General features: G+C 36.2%; 3 protein-coding genes and 1 long non-coding RNA gene across 5 annotated transcripts in view; 3 read left to right on the forward strand and 1 right to left on the reverse strand.

Moving 5' to 3' along the window:
* Positions 1-4,192, forward strand: part of LOC139125142 (tyrosine kinase receptor Cad96Ca-like) — a 213,783-nt gene extending 209,591 nt beyond the window's left edge. The window contains exons 2-8 of the mRNA XM_070691248.1: positions 1,645-1,912; positions 2,083-2,178; positions 2,456-2,610; positions 2,872-2,988; positions 3,381-3,492; positions 3,729-3,825; positions 4,087-4,192. Coding sequence (XP_070547349.1) covers positions 1,699-1,912; positions 2,083-2,178; positions 2,456-2,610; positions 2,872-2,988; positions 3,381-3,492; positions 3,729-3,825; positions 4,087-4,192 — 897 coding nt within the window. The 5' untranslated portion in view covers positions 1,645-1,698. The remainder of the gene's footprint in view (positions 1-1,644; positions 1,913-2,082; positions 2,179-2,455; positions 2,611-2,871; positions 2,989-3,380; positions 3,493-3,728; positions 3,826-4,086) is intronic.
* The window catches only part of LOC139125244 (centrosomal protein of 63 kDa-like), a 513,301-nt gene that overhangs the window by 389,563 nt on the left and 103,100 nt on the right, over positions 1-20,638 (forward strand). The window lies entirely within an intron of this gene.
* Positions 1-20,638, reverse strand: part of LOC139125260 (uncharacterized) — a 172,141-nt gene that overhangs the window by 99,890 nt on the left and 51,613 nt on the right. The window lies entirely within an intron of this gene.
* On the forward strand, positions 11,379-20,489 carry LOC139125144 (proto-oncogene tyrosine-protein kinase receptor Ret-like). Its single transcript, XM_070691249.1, has 6 exons — positions 11,379-11,503; positions 11,862-12,179; positions 17,904-18,046; positions 19,287-19,551; positions 19,659-19,754; positions 20,272-20,489. Exons 2-6 carry the CDS (start codon positions 12,020-12,022, stop codon positions 20,487-20,489), a joined length of 882 nt encoding a protein of 293 aa, XP_070547350.1. The 5' UTR covers positions 11,379-11,503; positions 11,862-12,019.

A 20,638-nucleotide genomic window follows, 5' to 3' on the forward strand; every position in this document is an offset into this window, starting at 1 on the left:
ATCCAGATTTGATTCCTGTTCTCTCCTGTTATTAATCTGATGTGTATATCTTTACTCCAGAGGCAGAGGTTCTTGAGCGTTAAAACTTCCGGTATCGCCTGTCTATTTGACAGATATCTTTTTCAATTTTATTATATTTAGTTCACAACTGAAACAACTCGAAAATACTTTGAGGTTCGTTATTTATGTCACCGGATATTACGTTCAATTGAAAGTGTACATGACAAATGCTCAGGGGTTATAGACCCTGCAAAGTTACTGTTGTTCAGAAAATTTCAATGTCGTCTTACACTTTATTGACTTAGGCCACTCAACGGTAGCGGCGACTACGGATTATCGCGCGACGTTGAAAACAGGTGAGAACATATACCTAACTTTTCGCTGAGTTAGTTTGATACAGGACGGAGCTAAAGCAATGACCGATTTACATCTCAAAGAGAGAATCTCAGAAGACAATAATGTTTGGCATTCATCCAGAACAGAACAAATGCAATACTGACAGTTAACTTGCATTATAATTATGTAGTGTGTCCCCAACAGCCTTGTGAGTGCAGTAATACGTTGTCAATCGTCTTCGGCTGCCTATTTGCCATGACACTGGCACTACTCATCTTGACGTTCAGCTTATTGTTTATCAATGGTCATGGTTTAAAAACTCTATCGAAAAAGGTAAGGTTTGAATATGTTAAGTGTAGAACACGGTCTCAATTAACAACACTTGTACAAATTACTTTACCTTGTACTTGACATTATTTACACAAAGTGTTTTATTTGCTGCGTTTTTTATGATAATTATTTAAAAACCATGTAAGTACCTTAAAACTGCTAAGATTTGTTTTGTTCAAACAAATCGTCTATTTTACTACCTATGGTCGAAAATGCAGTCTAAATAAATGAATACTAACCATCGGGCTCGTTTGAACACAATTTATATTTTCAGCACACATTTGAATTTTCATATCCATTCACTACAGACATGCTTTCCATACATCAAACCAATAGCAATATTTGACATTTATAACTTTTACCCGCTTTAACTGAACGCTTAGAAATAATCAAAGTACTATTTGAACATTTAAAATGCTGAGTCTAGTATATAGACGTAAAGGCTTGCATCTGTGTTCAGCTGATTTACTTTTTGTGGTCTTTCATTCTAGTGTTTTGTTTATGTATTTCAGAAAGATAAAAAGTCAGAAAATTTACCAGAAAGTACATACCAGAGTCTCCATGTCCAACAGTCGTCATACACACATGTAAGTTTGATTGCTTTAAATGCACAGATTGACATTTACATATCCGAACACTTCAAACGTTGACAAAATGCTGCCATTAATATGCCTTGAACAGAGAAAGTTTGGAAAGCATTGAAGGGAAACAACTTCGAGGGATTTTTAGTTTTCACTCTTATATAGGGTCAACAAAGTCATGTCAATATACATGAACGCTGCAGGTCGCAATTAATTTGCAAATATTTAGGGCAAACGATTGGCTTTTCTTAAGTCATCAGCAATCTCTTTTGTCGACGAGAAATAGTTGTATCTGGCAAAACAATCTTCCAATACACAAAGTTAAGTTTTACTACGGGGAGACAGCAGAGTTTCAAATGCTGTGTATAAAATATTTTATAATTTGATTTCCATGTAGTTGCATATTGGCAATACCAACGTACCTGAAAGTCCTGAGTATATCGACCTTGACATGGAATCTATGTATGCAAGTCTTGAAGAAGACAACAAGAGCAAAGACAATGTCTACATGAAGTCTGGAGATGTTGTGCGGGAATTTCCTAGAAGTCGTCTTTACTTGAAAGACATTCTTTGCGAGGGACGATTCAGTAAGACAATGACAGGGGAGGCCTGGTTTATTGGCGGGAAAGATGGAGTCAGTGACGTCATCGTGACAGTTGCCAAAGGTAGGCGGAAAGAGATTTGTTTTTTGATAAGTACAATTTTCAAGATGAACGAAGGGGACAAGTACGTACCAACACCAATGCAAAATCGAAACACACGTGCAAAATGTCTCAATAGGATTATATGTTATAACTCGTAAAATGTATTCTTTGACATATTTTTTATTTTGCAGGAGACAAAGGTGACTTCAAACGAGAAGTTGAGGTCATGGGGTCATTGTCCAAGTTAAAGGGAGTAGTTAAATATCTTGGATGTTGCATTACGGAAGGTGAGAAACAAGGATATGCAACACATTTCTAAACGTATCTATTGTCTTCCTTTTTTAAATCTCATTTTGCTCTCTATTGATATATGTAATAACCAGTCTCTCCGACAGTATATTGTCTAAGGGTATGAGTGGAATATTTTTATATTTTGAACTTATCGACAATACTATATTTCCCTGAAGTGGCTAATGTTCCGTTGATGTCTGTGTAGACAAGACTACAATCGAAAAGTTAATCCTCTCTAGACTTTACGGCTGTAAAGATTACCTATCGTTCCAGATCCCATGTACATGATCACAGAGTACGCCAAAGGGAATTTGCTGCAAGTTCTAGAAAAAATGAAGGATGCCGATGCTTTGAAAAGAAAGGGCCCTGACCTATTGACCTTTGCCCTGGATGTGGCTGAATGTCTGCAGACTCTTTCCGACAAAAAGGTACTTAAATATGTCCTAATCACCACGATTGATCTATCACACATCACTGACATGATAGCAATTGAAAATATGGTTATTTAGAGTCCATGTTTTTGTGTTGTTTTGATTGGCTGTTTGGAGTTACACAATTATACCATAAGGTTTTAAACTTGAATCGTTATTACTTTTAAATGTTGCTCTTTCCAGTTGTGTGTCTCCCATGGCTACTGTTGTTTTTTGAGATATTCCAAATTTCACAACTGATTTTTTTCCTATTTTCAGATAATTCACAGAGAGGTAATGGCAAAGAATATCGTTGTTGACAGTCAGTGGAAGTGTAAACTCTCTGGTCTTGGTTCGTCAAGTGCTGTTCTTACTGATCAAAGATACAGACAAAAGGTAACACCATCCGGGATGCCATGATGCATTTCTCATCCAATCTACGTTTATTTCAAATTGTTTTTCAGATTCAATCCAAAACCTTGAATTCAGCGCCGTTCAGTGTGTGTTAGGCCTAAGTGTCTTATTGCTGATAGTAACGACTTTTCCCGTGCAGCTCTTGATTATTACCTGTTAATGCTTCAGTTGATAGTTTTAATCATTAAGAAAAAAACTTTGCATGTGCTAAGCTGTTGTATAACTAAATATTAGCGTGCATTTTGTGTTTAAGCATAAGGATCTCTTTGAAAAGACATTTCTTCTACCAACATGAGCGTGCGGCCCAGTGACTGATTTTCAAACGGACCTCTATATACCCTGTTGTTTGCAAACTCTCTTCCCTACCTGCACAGGGACACTTACCTATCCGATGGATGGCGCCGGAAGTATTATCAGGAAATGCGTATACTACCGGAAGTGACGTATGGTCGTTTGGTGTGCTTCTTTGGGAAGTATATTCATTAGGTAAGTTGGCTCATCTCGTAAAATAATGTCAAATCTAGTATGTGGTATATTTCCTGAAATCAGTGATTTCCTTATTATGATTTAGATGGACACAAACAGCAGAAGTTAAAGAATGAGAACTGAGAGACAAGGCTTAAAATTCGAAAACCATACAATTTCCTGCAATAGATGTGTAAATGAATGCGGAAAAGGGATCATTTATGTCATGTGATCTTGTAAAATTACTTTTTTCATAGGTTGTATTCCCTATGAAAGCCTGCTAGAAGATGACGTCATAGATTTTATTCGAGGTGGAAAGCGTTTGGACATTCCACCAGGATGTGCAGAAACCCCGTGAGTTCAAAGTATATTATTTGTGAAAACAGGGCCATTATATATGTTAGACATCACTTCCGTCAACCTAACGTGCCCAACGATTAGAAAATTTGGCTTTGCTCAATGCATCTATCGTAGGGCATCAAATGATACCATATACATTACAAATATTACCGAAGTGATTGCTGCATTAGCATCGCCTAGACAATGCACATTCATTGTTTGTACAACACACTACGATTTATGCTCAAACAAAAACTGTCTCTGTTCTTTGTACAGTTACCAAATTATGACGTCGTGCTGGATTGAGATACCCGATGAAAGGACACAAGTCGATGACCTCGTCAGCAGCCTACGACAGTTTCAGGCAGAAGGCGGGAAATAATATGATGAAAGAAAGGAATCTGATTGACGTCAGTATTTATGGTGAAAAACGCAACTCAGTGACTTACGTTCAGAGATGGTAGTTTCCATAGAGTTTTCAATTATCGTATAGAGCAATAATGTCATTTGCCCATACGATAGTTTTTATCTATATCCAGCATCACTTTAGGGGGAGAACGTAATTTGAAACTACAGTAAGTTCAAACTACAGTTTATGTGCATAGAGTATAATTTAATGTGTAGCACCAAAGGCAATATTCATACAGTATTTAATTGTTGTTGTGATTTTGTATGCACGAAGAACTACTTATGTGGAAAACCTGTGATGGTGTTGCCACAGCCTAAAATATCATATGTTGAACGGCGTTGTGATGGATTATGGTAAGACCACGACTGGCGTAGTCCATGAAAGAGAATTGGGCATTTCACCTTTGCATGAGTACGATTACGATGATGACAAACCACTTTTGGATTTCATTCTTGATTATCCAACTCCTGCTTATTCAGCTTCTGTTCGGAGAGTCATATCATTTTAGACACTGACGCATTCTCATTGTCGGCACTTTGCTTGAGGTTTGTATGCCAGCCCAGCCAGCTCTTCAAAATGTACTTCTATATTACAAAGGAAATTGCTGCTAAAACAAAGGTAGTCGATGTTGATGTGGAAATTTAACCAAATCCGTAGAAATTGCTTTGTCTTCTATCGCACTTGCTGTCACTGTATGCTGCATTGATGATGTTATTAGATTTGTTGTAAGAAATTGTTGTTTTACCAGCTGCTTAAAATAGCGTCGCATAAACACTAACAGATCAAATGCGAGTGTCGTTGTGCAATGCAAACAAGAGATACAAGTTGCAGTTGTTGGTATTTAAGTAGAACTTAGTATGGACTTTGGATTTTGTAATACATCCCTAAAATTTCTAAGATGAATGAGAAAATTATAGGCGATGGTTTGGATGGAGATATAAGTAATAATATTGATAGTGGCGATAGTTACCCACCGAGGGTGAGTGGAGGTAGTCTTTATCCCTTTAAGATGTCGGACGTCGTCAATGGTACTATTTATGACGATACAAATGTGTGTCACACAAATTCAAAATGTATTTGGTAATGCTTGAGTTAACGACATGAAGAAAAGACGTGAAGAAACTCTTACTGCAATGGCGGTTTATTGGCCTAATACTGATATCTGTGCTAGATACATAATAATTTGCATTTTACTGTTTTACATTTCTTACATACACGCTGCAGCTGTACAATTTTGTATGATGTACGTGATATTTACCTCTTTAGCACACTGTTTACACTATAAACATTTATTTATATGAATCGTGTAGACATCGTTAATCCCTGTATGATTAAGTTATATAACAATGTATGATAAAATTTGAATGAAGACGAGTGTTTAGTGTTATTAGATGATACATCAGTTCATCCGTTTTCCCTGAATTACTGTTATTGATGAAGTACTTTTGATTAAAGTCAGAAGTAATGTTATCTATACTTTCATAGATATGTTTTTTGTAGTCATCAAAATTGGGTATGTTCTCTACTTTTTATGTTTTCGTTCAGCAACAACGCTGGTTTATAAAAATATTTTAAGAGAGTTACAGCTAACTTCTTTATATCGAATAACGGTATGATGAATTATGACTACGGTAAATAACACGTTGAAAAAGTATTGAAAGCTGATGATAGATGTCAGTAACAACGAGAGAGAGAGAGAGAGAGAGAGAGAGAGAGAGAGAGAGAGAGAGAGAGAGAGAGAGAGAGAGAGAGAGAGAGAGAGAGAGAGAGTTATTCAAACACTATTCTTTTGCTTTTTATAACACATTATACTTGCACCTTGCTCCGACTAGAAACACTTTTAAACAAGACCATAATATTGGAGAATCAAGTTCCACCAAACGTGGAAAATTGATTCTCGAAATACTTTTGCCAAATTGAATATAGTCAGAACTTAAGGCGAACAGAATGGAACATATATAAAGTCCTTGCCACGACAGACATTAAGTTCAGTAACTTTGTTGTCATTTGGTTTGTTTTGAAACAGACCTGCTGTCAAGTACTTCGTGCATTTATAAGTAAAGATCTAGCTTATCTGACATTTATAACGCCCTTGCCTCCGACTAAAGCATGGCTATGATCGTACAGACTAAGGGATAAACTGCGATCTTGTCCTTATTATCATGTAATTGACTTTGTGGAAATTTGAAATGTACCATCGTTTTCCTTACCATCCTCACGTCTGGAAGCTTAAAATATCGAACAATAATAATAAGGCAATTTATTATTGTCAAGAACGAAGTTCAGCAAGGCAGAGAAACTAATGGAGATAATTCCGTTTTTTTTCTATATTCAGCCATCAATAGAACACTCTCACCTTTTCGGTTAATCCGTAGATCTTGTTCTAAGCTGATTAATTGTTAGTCATTGGGCTGGGTAGCTTCGTAGCTACATCAGTTCAGCTCTCGATCCCCACGCGACCATAAACAGTTGCCAGGCAACGATCCCGCGCTCTCTACGATCTACAAAACGAGGTGACGCCCATCGAGCGAATACACCGTATCACTGAGCCGACCTGCGCTCAGCATAACATTCAGGCGTGTATTACAGCCCTATTACAGATGCCGTAAACTGGTAAAATTCGTCAATTTTACAAAATCGTCACAAAACATGTTTCGAAGGCCGATATACTGATTTTACATATTTTTTGACTTGACCTGAGAAAGTTGAGCTGTTCGTAACTGTCCTCCCACTAGCAAATGGGGAAAATATGCCCTCCCACTGAATTTTGATGCCCACTGCCCTCCAGTATCTATGGTCTGCCTGCTCCCCACTCCCCACCACAGTTCAAGCATCCCCCTGCCATCTCCTCACCACTGAAACTCACGTCCACTTTTATTTAGTTGATTACTTACATTTTTCTCAAGAATTGTTAAAGGAAGCTAATATTGATTTTTTACTGAAACCGATTTTCTTGCAAGCACTGCAAGAAATTTTCTCCCTCCCAAAGTAAAAAAAAAGATTTCCCCGCCCACTATAAATATTGACTTTTTCACCCCGCCAGCTAATTGGTTTTTAATTTTGCCCGCTCACTGAAAAACTGCATGCAAACACTTTTTTTGCAAGAACAGCTTCGTTCGCGGCACTGTATAATTAAATTATTTAATTTAGTTTTTTGCCCATTAAATTTGCAATAGTAGGAGGAAAAACTAATTGTAGTATGCAAATCAATGGAAAAATCAAGAATCTGTCGGCATTGTATAGCTACGGCAATAATAGATATCAGTTAATGACGTCATGCTGGACGGAGATACCCGCCAAGAGATTAAATGCCACTGACCTCGTCACTGCCAGAAGACGATACAATGCAAAGTCCATGAAATAAAAAGATCGTTTGCTGTTTCACGTCATTGTTGACAGCTTGCAGCGGATGTCTTACTTACAAAAATATCTTTGATGTCAACAAGAATGTGTACATATGGAACCAATGCAAAGTTTTTAAGATTTTGACAACAAATCAATATTTACACAAATCAATCGAAAATGTCCACTTGCAACTAGTTCGTTTGATGCAATCGTTTGTCATTGAGATGATTGATGTATAGATATCGGCAGAAATTCAATTTCACAGAGGTCCAATCTCCTTACGAATTTTTGTCTCCTGTCTTACAATTCAGTACAAGCCAATGTTATTCTTTTATTTTAACCAATGTGTACAAGTTCTTTTGACGAAATAACCACGTTGAATTTTAAAGGTTTCTTCATTCCGATGAGGTATTTAATGTAATGAACAAAAGATCAAAACAATATAAAGTAAGTCATCCATATATGCGTTTGGCTGTTTCTTTGCTTTTAGTGCAAGATGCGAGGTATAATGATATTCAAATATGCAGATTACACTAATGAGCATTGTTTCGGTATTAAAATTCTATGCTAATGACCCTTAATCAATGTGGAATATTCATGTACCTCGGCTCTTGCATTGTATATTTCTTTGCTGCGCTATCGTTTCTTCATCATTCAACAGTTTCGCTTTCAATGAGAACGCGTGTCATTACTCATGAATTGTGTACATAGCAAACTCTAAAGGAAAGAAACGCAACCATGAAATGAATAAGATTTTCTTATGAGGATCATATAATAAAAAATGTTGACTTAACATTGGCATCATAGCAATTGTTTCGGCCTGAAAAGTTTTCAGAGATGTGTGTGTAAGTTTATTGATGGTGAAAAGTAACACAACGTTGAGAAATATGAACTCCAGGGCGCCCCGGAGTTCATATTTCTCAACATTTATTTCTTGCGATCCACTAGCACCATCAAATGTTGATGATCATAGAAAAATATGACAAAAAGACCATGTCAATGCCATGTAAGCGTGTGCCAAATATTCCTAAATAGTTTAATTTATTTCGTTGTTTAAATGCTACGATATAAGAAAGGATTAATATAGATAATTATCGATGGAATGTTGTTCAAATCATCATTAGACGATAAGGTTTTGGTATTTTATAAGGGCTTGCACAACCATGGCTTGACAAAACACTGATTTCAAAACCATTAAGCATGTTATCAAATTCAATTAACCAATAACACAAGAATGCCGAGCAACCCGAAACTACTTATCATGTGTTATAATCAAAACAATATCTTCATAAAGTATTTTCAACAATTACACGGCCTTAGTCACTGTTCTTTCCAAACGAAGATTCACACAGCCTTTTAATAGGAGAAAATATTCCTTGTTTCAATAAATTCACCAACAATGTGGGCATTCCAAAGTGTATGTTACTTTTTAATCTCCATTAAAAATGTATTTGTTAGGTTTGTTTCGTTACAGTTTCCCATTGATTTTAAGCGGACGTGTTGACATCGATTGCATCGATTCGTGGAGAGCGCCCTCCTTCCTCCTAGTCCTATTCAACGCATGCTACGTCCAGTCAAACATTGTGAGATCCATTGAAATTGACTAAGAAAATGTCACGAAATGTACGTACGAAATATTGAATGTATAGTCCACTTGGGGAATCGATCATAGCAGAGTGTTTGCAAATTCTGCCTGTAAGTGATCCGATGAGATCATAGAAAGACAACGTTGAGTTACCAAGTATATCGAAATCACATGAATGATACTTTGGACTGTGGGCTTATTAGATAAAATACGATACTCAAAAGTCGCACCTGTTTTAACAAGTTTCTATGTATACACATCGTAAACACTACGTAACTACTAGTCAGTGTCACAACATAGTTAAGTTTCTAAACCACAAAAGTCTTGTCTGATATGGTACCAATATATTTTCGGATCTGTTCACATATTGTCAGCAATACACAGTACAACTTCGCCGTCATCGCTGACAACATGGAATGCAGTTTCGATACCTTTTATACGAGAGGAAAATAGTTTACCTTAAAATGGCACTCATTGCTTTTGTATTGTATTATCTACAAAACTAATTTGACTGGACCGAAAGGTTACCCCACGCACTTACATCGAGCAAACCAGTCACAGTATGCAGGTGACATTTTAAATCACGCTACGATTCGAAGCCAGAATGTGATGCTTATTTTTACCCGAAGAACCCGTTTTTAGGGAACCATCTAACATCATGTCTGTCATTGTAACACTGTTGTTAATGATGTGGTGCGGTAAGTATGTATTCATAATATTGTAGTCATATCATGCCAAGTTTTAGCATAACTGATATCTTCCATCTATGGGAGTTGTTACGTGTAGTAATTTGTGCAACTTGTACTTCACAAATGTTCGTTTTCCTCTCCAATCTAGCAATTCGAGTCGTACTCGACGTATATAACCAAACTGAATGGCTATCGCCAATATTCTAAGACGGCGAGTGGCTCGAATACCACAACATTTTATTGGCTAAACACCAGACCCTATTTGCTTGCACGAACATAAACGAGATGTTTTAGCCGATGTGTCAAGTAGTTGACCCACACTAATGTGATAAGAATCAGCCCGATCGACGTAAATATTCGCATTGTTTGACATCACTGCTTATAGAAATGAAAACGAGTCCTAACCGAAACATTAACAAATGTTGTACAGGCATTCATAAATGATACATTTTTCACCATAAAGTGGTAAAACGGTGTTGGCATTTGCGCATGTACATAGCTATCGATCCGTCCTCTTTTCAGTCTGTGTACGCACAAAAAGTATTCCTGACTAACGAGGGTATAACATAAATCGTGTTTAACATGTATTTCAATTTGGTATTGAATCAGCTTTTAAGTAGACTTGGTTCAAGTCGGTGAATTTCTAAGAATAACATCATTTGCAGTAGTTTCTCATGTGTCTCTCCTTTTTTCATACAAATCTACTAGTGTTTGGAATTTGGCAGCCCAGGCCAGGGTTTCCTAGCGATTGAACGCGTTACCTTTGAGTCTGCGCAGTCGTGAGTTAGTTTCCGCCGGATTCATTGATTCCTGGAGAAACTCCCCTGTACAGCGTTCACCCCACTCATCGCGTTCACCCCACTCATGCGTTTCACATTAAAACAGAACACAAATCATCGCGTTTTCCCCACTTAAACGTTCACAAATCACAGACTTGAACCAAGTCTAGGTTTTAAGGTTTCAAGACAAGAACTTCACCTTTTTTAATCTAACAATTCTCTCGTGGTTAATAAGCTCAGAACCCCCGTAAATTATACATCTTCTGAAATCCTAGATATAGGATTACTTACTGGATTACTTCGTTCGACATATTTCGCGATCAGGTATATTACAAATGTATATTTTATGACTCATGTTTCGAGTGTAGCCGAATGATATATAGCATCAATTATTAGTGTGGAACGAATTATAAAATCACACACATAACTGTGTATGTTTAAGTATAAATATCTCATATTTAAGTATTATATAAGTTTCTTTACTGCGAGTATAACTCTTATATTTATCCAGTTGTTTTTCACTCATACGCCGATATGAGAGTTGTTGGACCAACGGACGTGTTGTACGTTAAACCAGGAATGTCTGCTTCATTCACCTGTTCTGTTATCTGGGATGTCGGTGATCATCTGCAAACCGTTGTTTGGGGAAGAAGTAAAAATAGTGGTAACACTCTGGTCTGCCATTGGACAGTGTTATAATTCCGGTAAAAGTTGTACATATATAGGCGATTATGAAACAGATATCTCATTGAAAAGAGTGGACAAGCCAATGATTTCTTCAAACTTACTGTGAGATCAGCAACATTGGATGACGATGCACACTATGACTGCTGGCCTTTTACCGATGGTCGACCTACAACTCCTCATGCAAGACTTATTGTGTTAAGTGAGTTCGATTTAGTCTTTATTATTCTATGAACGTATGATTTGCTAGTGAACGTTGACCTTATATATATATATATATATATTATATATATATATATATATATATATATATATATATATATATATATATATATCTTTAAATATAATCCTGTACCAGGAATTTTACGTTATCCCTTAAAGATATATTAAAATATTTCAAAGCTTTGCACTCTTGGCAGTGTATTCGATAATTTGAGAAAATAAAACAAACTGAACTAATATAGTAGGAGAGATAAACCAGAGTGCTATCTCAATCAATTTACTCCATCCGTATATGAACAGTGCATTCTTTGTGTTATTATGCTGTGTACTACTTTCAGATCAAGTGATAAGTGTTACCATTAATAACTTAGGAAACAAAACAACTGTCAAATCTGGTACCGGGGATATCATTTCTTGCAAAGCAACATCCGGGAAACCCCCAACTGATGTATTGAGGCAAACAGGAGACAATGACATCACACGTTTTAGTGAAAACATGAAGACAAAACCTGGCTATGATACCAAACTCTACGACACAGCAAGTCTTCTTCTTTACCTATTTAACGCTTCTGATGACCTGCACTATCTAAAGTGTCAAGCATTTCAATATAAAAGCGTAAAGCCAAGAAGTGTACAGATTTTAATGAATGTGCAACGTAAGTTTACTTCGTTATTACCTTATCGTTAACAATGCCGGCACAGTTCATTTTGAGAAATGCAGATCACCTTTGTGTACGGATATCGTCAATATTCTAAGTCCGAAAAAGAGTAGCTCGAAGAACAAATCAATATATAATTGGCAAACTACAAGTATGCGCTTGTTACGACAAACGTATCTTGAGCTGCTCAAACGACATGTCAAATTGATGACGCATACATGTGATAAGCTGCATATCGATCGACGTAAATATTCGCATTCTTTTGCGTCTCTGCTCATTACAAATGAAACGAGCTCTAAGTAAAACATTTACATTACAAGGGTACATATAAGTGCAAATTATTCCACCATACATGTGATATAGTGATGTTGACATGACGGTTGACGATTGACGATCTATTGATTGTTATATTTTTCAATCCGTATGTGAACAAGATGTATTCCTAACGAACAAAGAGATAAAATTGTTCTTCCCTGCCAAAAGATTCGCCTTGGGATTTATGTTAGAGTGGCCAGGGACTGCATCGATTACCCAGACTGCTCTGTGGGGCTCTCTTCCGGCCGACCGCACACTTTCTGGAAAAATCTCTTTCAAAGAAAGCAAGATGTTTCGACACGGACGAGAGCGATGCATCCTGGTAGCACCTGATCTATGATTTAATTATATTTTGAGACAAAGAGACTGAAAATATAACTTCCAGGTTATGTAAAATTTGCTTCAGAAGTCCCTCTTTAGTAATGAGTTTGAGATGTGATTTTTGTGTCTTGGATTAGTCTTTGGACGAGTACGATATGATTGGCCGAGGAAAACAAAGTCATAGGTTACACCAATTAGCTAAGGTTGGATTTACGAAAGCGACTTATAAATAGACTTGAACATATTGAAGCGATATTTTCCGTGACCTTGTCTCAAAACATAATAATTACAACATAGAAAAATTGTCATTGTATATATATATCGAAGTATACAGATGTCCTCGCGGGAAATTACAGTGCTCAATGCTAAGCAGAGCGTTATAAATAAATAGATTACTTCAAGTAGAATGTAATGAAATCTATTACTTAAGTTTCATGCATCCTGCAATCCTCAGATGAAACCTAAGTAATAGATTTCATTACTTTGTACTTGAAGTAATATGTTTATTTGTATATATATATTATATATATATATATATATATATATATATATATATATATATATATATATATATATATATATATATATATATATATATAAACAAATTACTTCAAGTACAAAGTAATGAAATCTATTACTTAAGTTTCATGCATCTTGCAATCCTCAGATAGAGTGAAAGGATTACTAGCTCGACACTCTTACATATATGATCGGGACGAACCATTCTATTTGTAGGTAGTGTTAAAATTCGATAAATAATATTTGTTTTGGTGGCGACATTTTGAAACCAACTCAGAGCGTTTGTTTAACAGTGTAGATTTGTCAGCATTGATAATATGCAGTTTGTCTGATATACAAAGATTACATCGCTTGTTCATGTTAGAGTAGCTCAATGTTTTATCAATGATTGACCATGAAATGTCAAAGTCTTGCCCCTTATTTCTTAAGTTCCATACATATTTTGATAACTCGGTGTCGTTTTTGTATCTCTCGTTGCGGAACGACTTCATGTGATTAGTGTAGTGCGTCTTGAAGGTGTTATCAGTGAGGCCGATGTAAACCCTCTCTCCGTTGCCCTCCGTTGATACGTTGGCCTTGTACACCACGCCTTTGACTTGACAGTTACCCTTCAGGGGGCATGCCGACTTAACCCTGCAATTGCAATCAGCTGGTTGGTCCTTACGCTGTTCTCCGGAGATTACCCTCTTATTGTGCGATTTGATTATGCTTGCCATATTCCTCATACAGCTATAACTCACTTTAATTGTGTTTCTGTTGAAGATCTTGTGAAGTTTAGGATTGCAAGATGCATGAAACTTAAGTAATAGATTTCAGATTTCATTACTTGTACTTGAAGTATCTGTTTATTTATAACGCTCTGCTTTTTGCATTGAGCACTGTAATTTCCCTCGAGGACATCTGTATACTTCAATATATATATATATATATATATATATATATATATATATATATATATATATATATATATATATATATATATATATATAATATATAATATATATATAAATATATTAACAAGAAACTTAAGTATATAGATTTCATTACTTTGTACTTGAAGTAATCTGTTTATCTGTATATATATATATATATATATATATATATATATATATATATATATATATATATATATATATATATGCAAGAAACTTAAGTAAGAGATATCATTACTTTGTACTTGAAGTAATTTGTGTCAGTATATATAATGTTCTGCTTAAGCTTCGATCACATCGGAATACTAATACTTCGATATATATATATATATATATATATATATATATATATATATATATATATATATATATATATATATATATATATATATATATATATATATAGAAGAAACTTGGGTTGAAACACACTACCACACCTGGTTGTTAGGTTCCAAACGTATTTATTATACCTCAAACACAACGTTTCGCTCTAAATTTAGAGCTTCTACAGGTGTTTTCTACAATAAAAAGTACGAACATGAAAATTACAATGATTGAATTGTGTAGGAAAACGAGCAATGTAGAGTTATAAGTCTGTAAAAATCTGGAAATGTACATGAATGACAGGAGAGACTAAAAATTACAATGGTTGAATTTTATAGAAAAAACGAGCAATGTGGAGCCATAGTGATCATGGATAAAGAGCATTACATCACAGAATCCAATAAGATTCTGGACAATAAAGAACACTACAAGAGACTCAAATCGGACCCAACAAATAAGATCAACACTGCTATCAAAGCTGCTATAAATGACGAGTATCAACAAGGTAATATCACCAAACAGACTCGTGATTTCTTAATTTGTAGTGACCCTCGCCCAGGAACATTTTATATGTTACCTAAAATTCATAAAAAGGGTATTCCATTTCGACCGATTATTTCTACAATAAGCCATCCTACACAGGGTATTTCTGAGTACATCGATTACCATCTGCAACCATTAGCTGCTAATTTACCATCATATGTCAAAGATACTACCCATTTTTTACAGTTACTTCAAAATTTGGAACAAATCCCTCCCGGTAGTACCATGGTTACTTTCGATGTTGTATCGCTGTACCCAAACATACCTATCGAGGAAGGCATTGCGGCATGTCAAAGAGCACTAGATCAAAGAGAAAACAAAACTCCACCAACTTCCACTATAATACGCTTTTGAAACTTGTTCTATATAACAACAACTTTGTGTTCAACAGTCAACATTATTTGCAGATTCACGGCACAGCCATGGGCCAGAAAATGGCCCCCAGTTATGCAATCATTTTCATGGGTGACCTGGAGAGCAAACTACTTAAGGAGGCATCCAGTACAGTGTCACCCTGGTTTTGGCATAGATTTATTGATGATATTTACAGTTTGTTTACGGCAAATCTGAACTTCATCATAGAATTCTTTAATTACATCAATTCATTCCACAAAACAATAAAATTCACCATGGAGTACTCTCAAACTTCCATTCCATTTTTAGATGTTAGAGTCCACACCGATGACAATGGCAAAATCATGACAGACTTGTACGAAAAACCAACTGATACCCATCAATATTTACATTTTCAGTCAGCACACCCCAGACATATGAAACTAGGTGTCCCCTACGGCCTGGCAATACGCATTTGTCGCATTTGTTCGGAGCCAGAATGGCGTGATGCGCGCCTCAACATTCTACAACAATCGCTGATTGAACGGGATTACCCTCACAACCTCGTCAAAGAACAAATAAATAGAGCGAAATCAATCCCCAGGCCGGCTCTCCTTCAGTACAAAAACAAACAGGGAGACTGTCGAATCCCACTAGTCTCGACATATAATCCCCGTCACCCTAACTTGAAATTCATCATGTCCTCGAACCTCCCAACACTCCATAAGTCATCAAGATGTAAAGAAGCCATCCCTAACATGCCAATTATATCATATCGACGCAATGTCAACCTCAAAGACCTCCTTATCCGCTCTAATATTAACAACGCCGGTGAATCCAGCCCCGGTTTCACCAAATGTCAATCTACGAGGGGTTGCAACATTTGCAAATATACCCTTAATACATCACAGTTCCAAAGCACAGTCAACAAGAAAACATACACAATCAGAAATGCCATCAGCTGCAACAGCAAAAAACGTCGTATACCTCTTCACATGCCAACGCTGCCATAAACAATATGTCGGGGAAACTAAAAAATCTCTCAGACTTCGTTTCAATAGCCACCTCTCCTCAGTGCGTCATAAAAAAGATACCCCGGTCGCCATACATTTTAATTCTGATCAACACAGTATCAGTGATGTTTCAATAATTGGCATCATCCAAGTCAATAAACAGGATGACACTCTACGCAAACATTAGAATCACAATGGATCAAAAAACTTGACACACTGTCTCCAGCTGGCCTAAACATTCGCCCAAAATTTACATAGCATTTAACAGCGCCCCCACATACAGCTTTTGAGTATTTAAAGGGACCCCCCCCGGACTTCAGCGCGCCAATTTCCAGCTCTCGGCGTAGGTCCAGACAGTTTTGACCGTAGTCACAACCTCGAGGTTAGTCTCTCTCCTTTCATTTATGTACATTTACAGATTTTCAGATACTTGTTACTCCACATTGCTCGTTTTTCTATAAAATTCAACCATTGTAATTTTTAGTCTCTCCTGTCATTCATGTACATTTCCAGATTTTTACAGTTATAACTGTACATTGCTCGTTTTCCTACACAATTCAACCATTGTAATTTTCATGTTCGTACTTTTTATTGTAGAAAACACCTGAAGAAGCTCTAAATTTAGAGCGAAACGTTGTGTTTGAGGTATAATAAATACGTTTGGAACCTAACAACCAGGTGTGGTAGTGTGTTTCAACCCAAGTTAATATTATATATATATTATATATATATATATATATATATATATATATATATATATATATATATATATATATATATATATATATATATATATATATATATATATATATATATATATATATATATATATATATATATATATATATATATATATCGCATTGATGTCCTAGTGGGAAATCATAGTGCTCGATGCGGAAAGCAGAGCATTATAAATTATTGCACTGATCGCTTAAGGTGCAAAGTGGTGATGTATGTTGCTTTAGTTTCATGCATTCTGCAATCTTCAGACAGAAGTCTTCTGTGCGAAGATTGCAGGATGCATGAAACTTACAGGCCTCTGTTGGCATCAAATTGTCTCATCAGAAAATTTACTCATTAGATTACAATTTAAATGGAATACAAAAGGCTATCACACCTCCACAATCCTCTTACAAACTAGAACAAAGGCGATCCAATGGATCGCGAACAGTGCCTTTATGTTATTACTGTTTGTGAAATAATTCTACAGTCTGTAAACCTTGTTTCTTTTATTTAACGCAAAGACACTCCTGGTGATTAAAATTGATTCAAAATAGCGACGGATGTAACCTTCCTTTCGATAATCTTTTGAAAAGTTTGATCAGACTTGATAAAACGGAAAAGTGCGAAAAAATAAACAGAACAATGTGTGCAGCGATTCCGCTGTGTGTAAACAGTTAATATTCCTACCTTCGTTTTAGATACTCCCGGTGAAACCTGTGAGTGCAGCATCACTGTGTCGGTTGTTCTGGGAGGCCTATCGGCAATTTTGTTTGCCATGATTGTTATGATGGTTATTTTCCTGTGGCACAGAGGTCTTCGTCTGTCATCGTTTCTATGTCAGGTAATTATATTACCAACATAGCCTTGTGAAGCTTCAGCCAATTCAATTGATTTATTGATTCTAAAATAGAAACGCAAGACAATGTTACTGCAATGTGGATTCTTTGGTATCCTGCTATATAACTTTATTCTAGCTACGTGTTCTGATTTGCTGTCAAAGCTATAAAGCTTCTCATTTTGCTGTGAAAAGACTCCGCCCTTAATGAATGCGTCACTCGAGACCGTACGTGATCCATTTAGGCGGAGCTAGATAGTTTACAGTCTGGCCAGTGTACAGGAGACTTATTGCTGTGTGCCATTATTGGGCACAGAACATACGAATGAAGTGACTCCATGGCAAACATAGTACGACGCTAGATGTACGTTTTGAGGTACGGCCAGAAGATAGTGGATAGTTTTGAGGCAATGACATTATTATTTCTTGTAACTTTTAGTATTTTAAGCCAAAAAAGGAGAAAGGGTGTCAATGTGAAAAATCTAAATGTACACAAGCGACAATTTTACTAACATATTCTACCAAAGAGAATATACAGTAAGCAGTTTAATGAATATGACGCTTATTGTTTGTCTGCATCGTTAGATCAGCGACGGAGAATATCTTTTATGAAATTAACATTAACAGGAAACGACAATGCTTTATCTTTAGTCATCTCGTAACTTTCTCATTGGGTGAACCATGTCACGGCAAAGCCATGCAAGTTGCATAGAATGAAAGAAAACGACGCCTGATGCACACCGAAAGATAACTAGGAACAATTATTGAGGCGATCATCAAAGAAACAACGTCATCTCGAAATCTCGGTTTGCCAGATTGATTCTGTGCAAGCAACGTACCAACCATTGAGTGCTGTGTAATCAGTAAAATATAGAAACCAAAATAGTACTTCAAATTGTAGACTTAAAAAGAATCGTAGGTGGCGCTATACATTAAAAATTATTTATTGGGGATAAGAAGAAAGAGAAATTAATGGTGGTACGTATGTAAGATTGTGCCAACAGAATAATGTAAATAGTTTATTGGTTATGTTATTATTTAAAAGTTTCTTCGCTTCTTTAAGAGTATTTAGCATTATGCAAAGAACAAAGGACATGTATTAGCGCATAACTACTGGTATTCATAAAGCTTGAAAATCAACACTTTTATTGATTGGTCGTTCACAAGGAAGAGTTGGTAATGAAATTCATATTAACCTCGAAGCCTGGTGATCCTTCCACCCTTGTTAACGATGTTTTCCACACAGTTACGAATTCGTGGCAATGATGTAGCTGAGAGTCCTGAGTATATAAACATACATACAGAACCTACTTACGTAAGTCTTGAAGATTGTGTGAAGGAACGAGATGACTACTTAAAGGCTGGTGACGCCATTTTGGAATTTCCAAGAAATCGCCTGTTTCTAAAGGAGACGCTAAACGAGGGACAATTCAGTAAGATAGTGAAGGGAGAAGCCTGGTTTATTGGCGGCAAAGATGGAGTAAGTGACGTCATCATCAAAGTTGCCAAAGGTAAACCTTTTTGAACTTCGAGGAATATCGTATAATCTACCCCGTATATCGATCGAACTCTAGGGTAACAAATGTTAGTATAATTCTCAAGGTCACTATCTTTACAGGAGATAACAGTGTCTTCAAACAGGAAATAGAGGTGATGGGGACGCTGTCTCAAGTGAAGAGAGTGATACGAATTCTAGGCTGTTGCACTGAGGAAGGTAGGATTTGATATAGACTATTTTCTTTTCACCATAATTTTAAAGTCTAATCCTACAGCTTGTCAATTACTCAGTAATCGTGTTTTGATTAGCTGGCACTAGTATATATCTGTAACGCAACAGAACCACAAAGGATAAATTGATTTTTCAAGCATAGTGAAATTAACAAATCTATTCCGATTTAACTTTAAAAATGTTTCTTTCAATTGCATAGGTTCCGTGTTTAAAGATATACAGTCACCTGTAATCTAAATATGCCCATATACGGTCAAAGGGTGCTTTCCTTGGTGTTCAAAATGCCCATATGGGGGCGCTGTTTTTAAAAAGCGGCCACCCGCTTAAAATATGTGGTTGGTTAGATTTTCTCTTTCCATGGTAACTGTGGCAAAATTGGAACAGGTGACAGTACACCTTTAAGACTAAATCTTGGAAATATCAAATTTTAAAATATCGTGACTTTTCAAGAATGTCGTGTAAGAAGCTAATTTCTTTGTCAAACAACACCTTTCATTTTTAGATCCTCTGTACATGATCATAGAGTACGCCCCCAACGGATCGTTACGAAACCTTATAGAAAGTATGAAAACTCGGGATACTGATGAACGGAAGAGCAATGAACTTGATCTTGTGAGGTTCGCTGTAACTGCAGCAGAATGTATGCAGTGTCTTTTAAAGAATGAGGTAAACACTTTCCTTGAGTTTTCAAAGGATGATCTTTGTGTACCATTTAAATGATGCCTATACTGACAACATACTGACAGACAAAAGTGTTGGGGTCAAAGGTCAACATCTTTATTACAATGTTGACTGGCTATTAGCCGATTTCAACCACTCTATGCGTACAGAAATACATATTCAAAAGACGACGGAGCAAAAAAAGGAAA

Source organism: Ptychodera flava (assembly GCF_041260155.1).
Source record: "Ptychodera flava strain L36383 chromosome 3 unlocalized genomic scaffold, AS_Pfla_20210202 Scaffold_25__1_contigs__length_14229661_pilon, whole genome shotgun sequence".
Classification (NCBI taxonomy): Eukaryota; Metazoa; Hemichordata; class Enteropneusta; family Ptychoderidae; genus Ptychodera; species Ptychodera flava.

Bases quoted from the DNA above. Each gene is read 5' to 3' on its own strand.
- LOC139125144 (XM_070691249.1), top strand. From the start codon at position 12,020: ATGAAGACAAAACCTGGCTATGATACCAAACTCTACGACACAGCAAGT. The intron at 12,180-17,903 runs GTAAGTTTACTT...CCTTCGTTTTAG, and splicing joins GATTTTAATGAATGTGCAAC to ATACTCCCGGTGAAACCTGT. The intron at 18,047-19,286 runs GTAATTATATTA...TTTTCCACACAG, and splicing joins TGTCATCGTTTCTATGTCAG to TTACGAATTCGTGGCAATGA.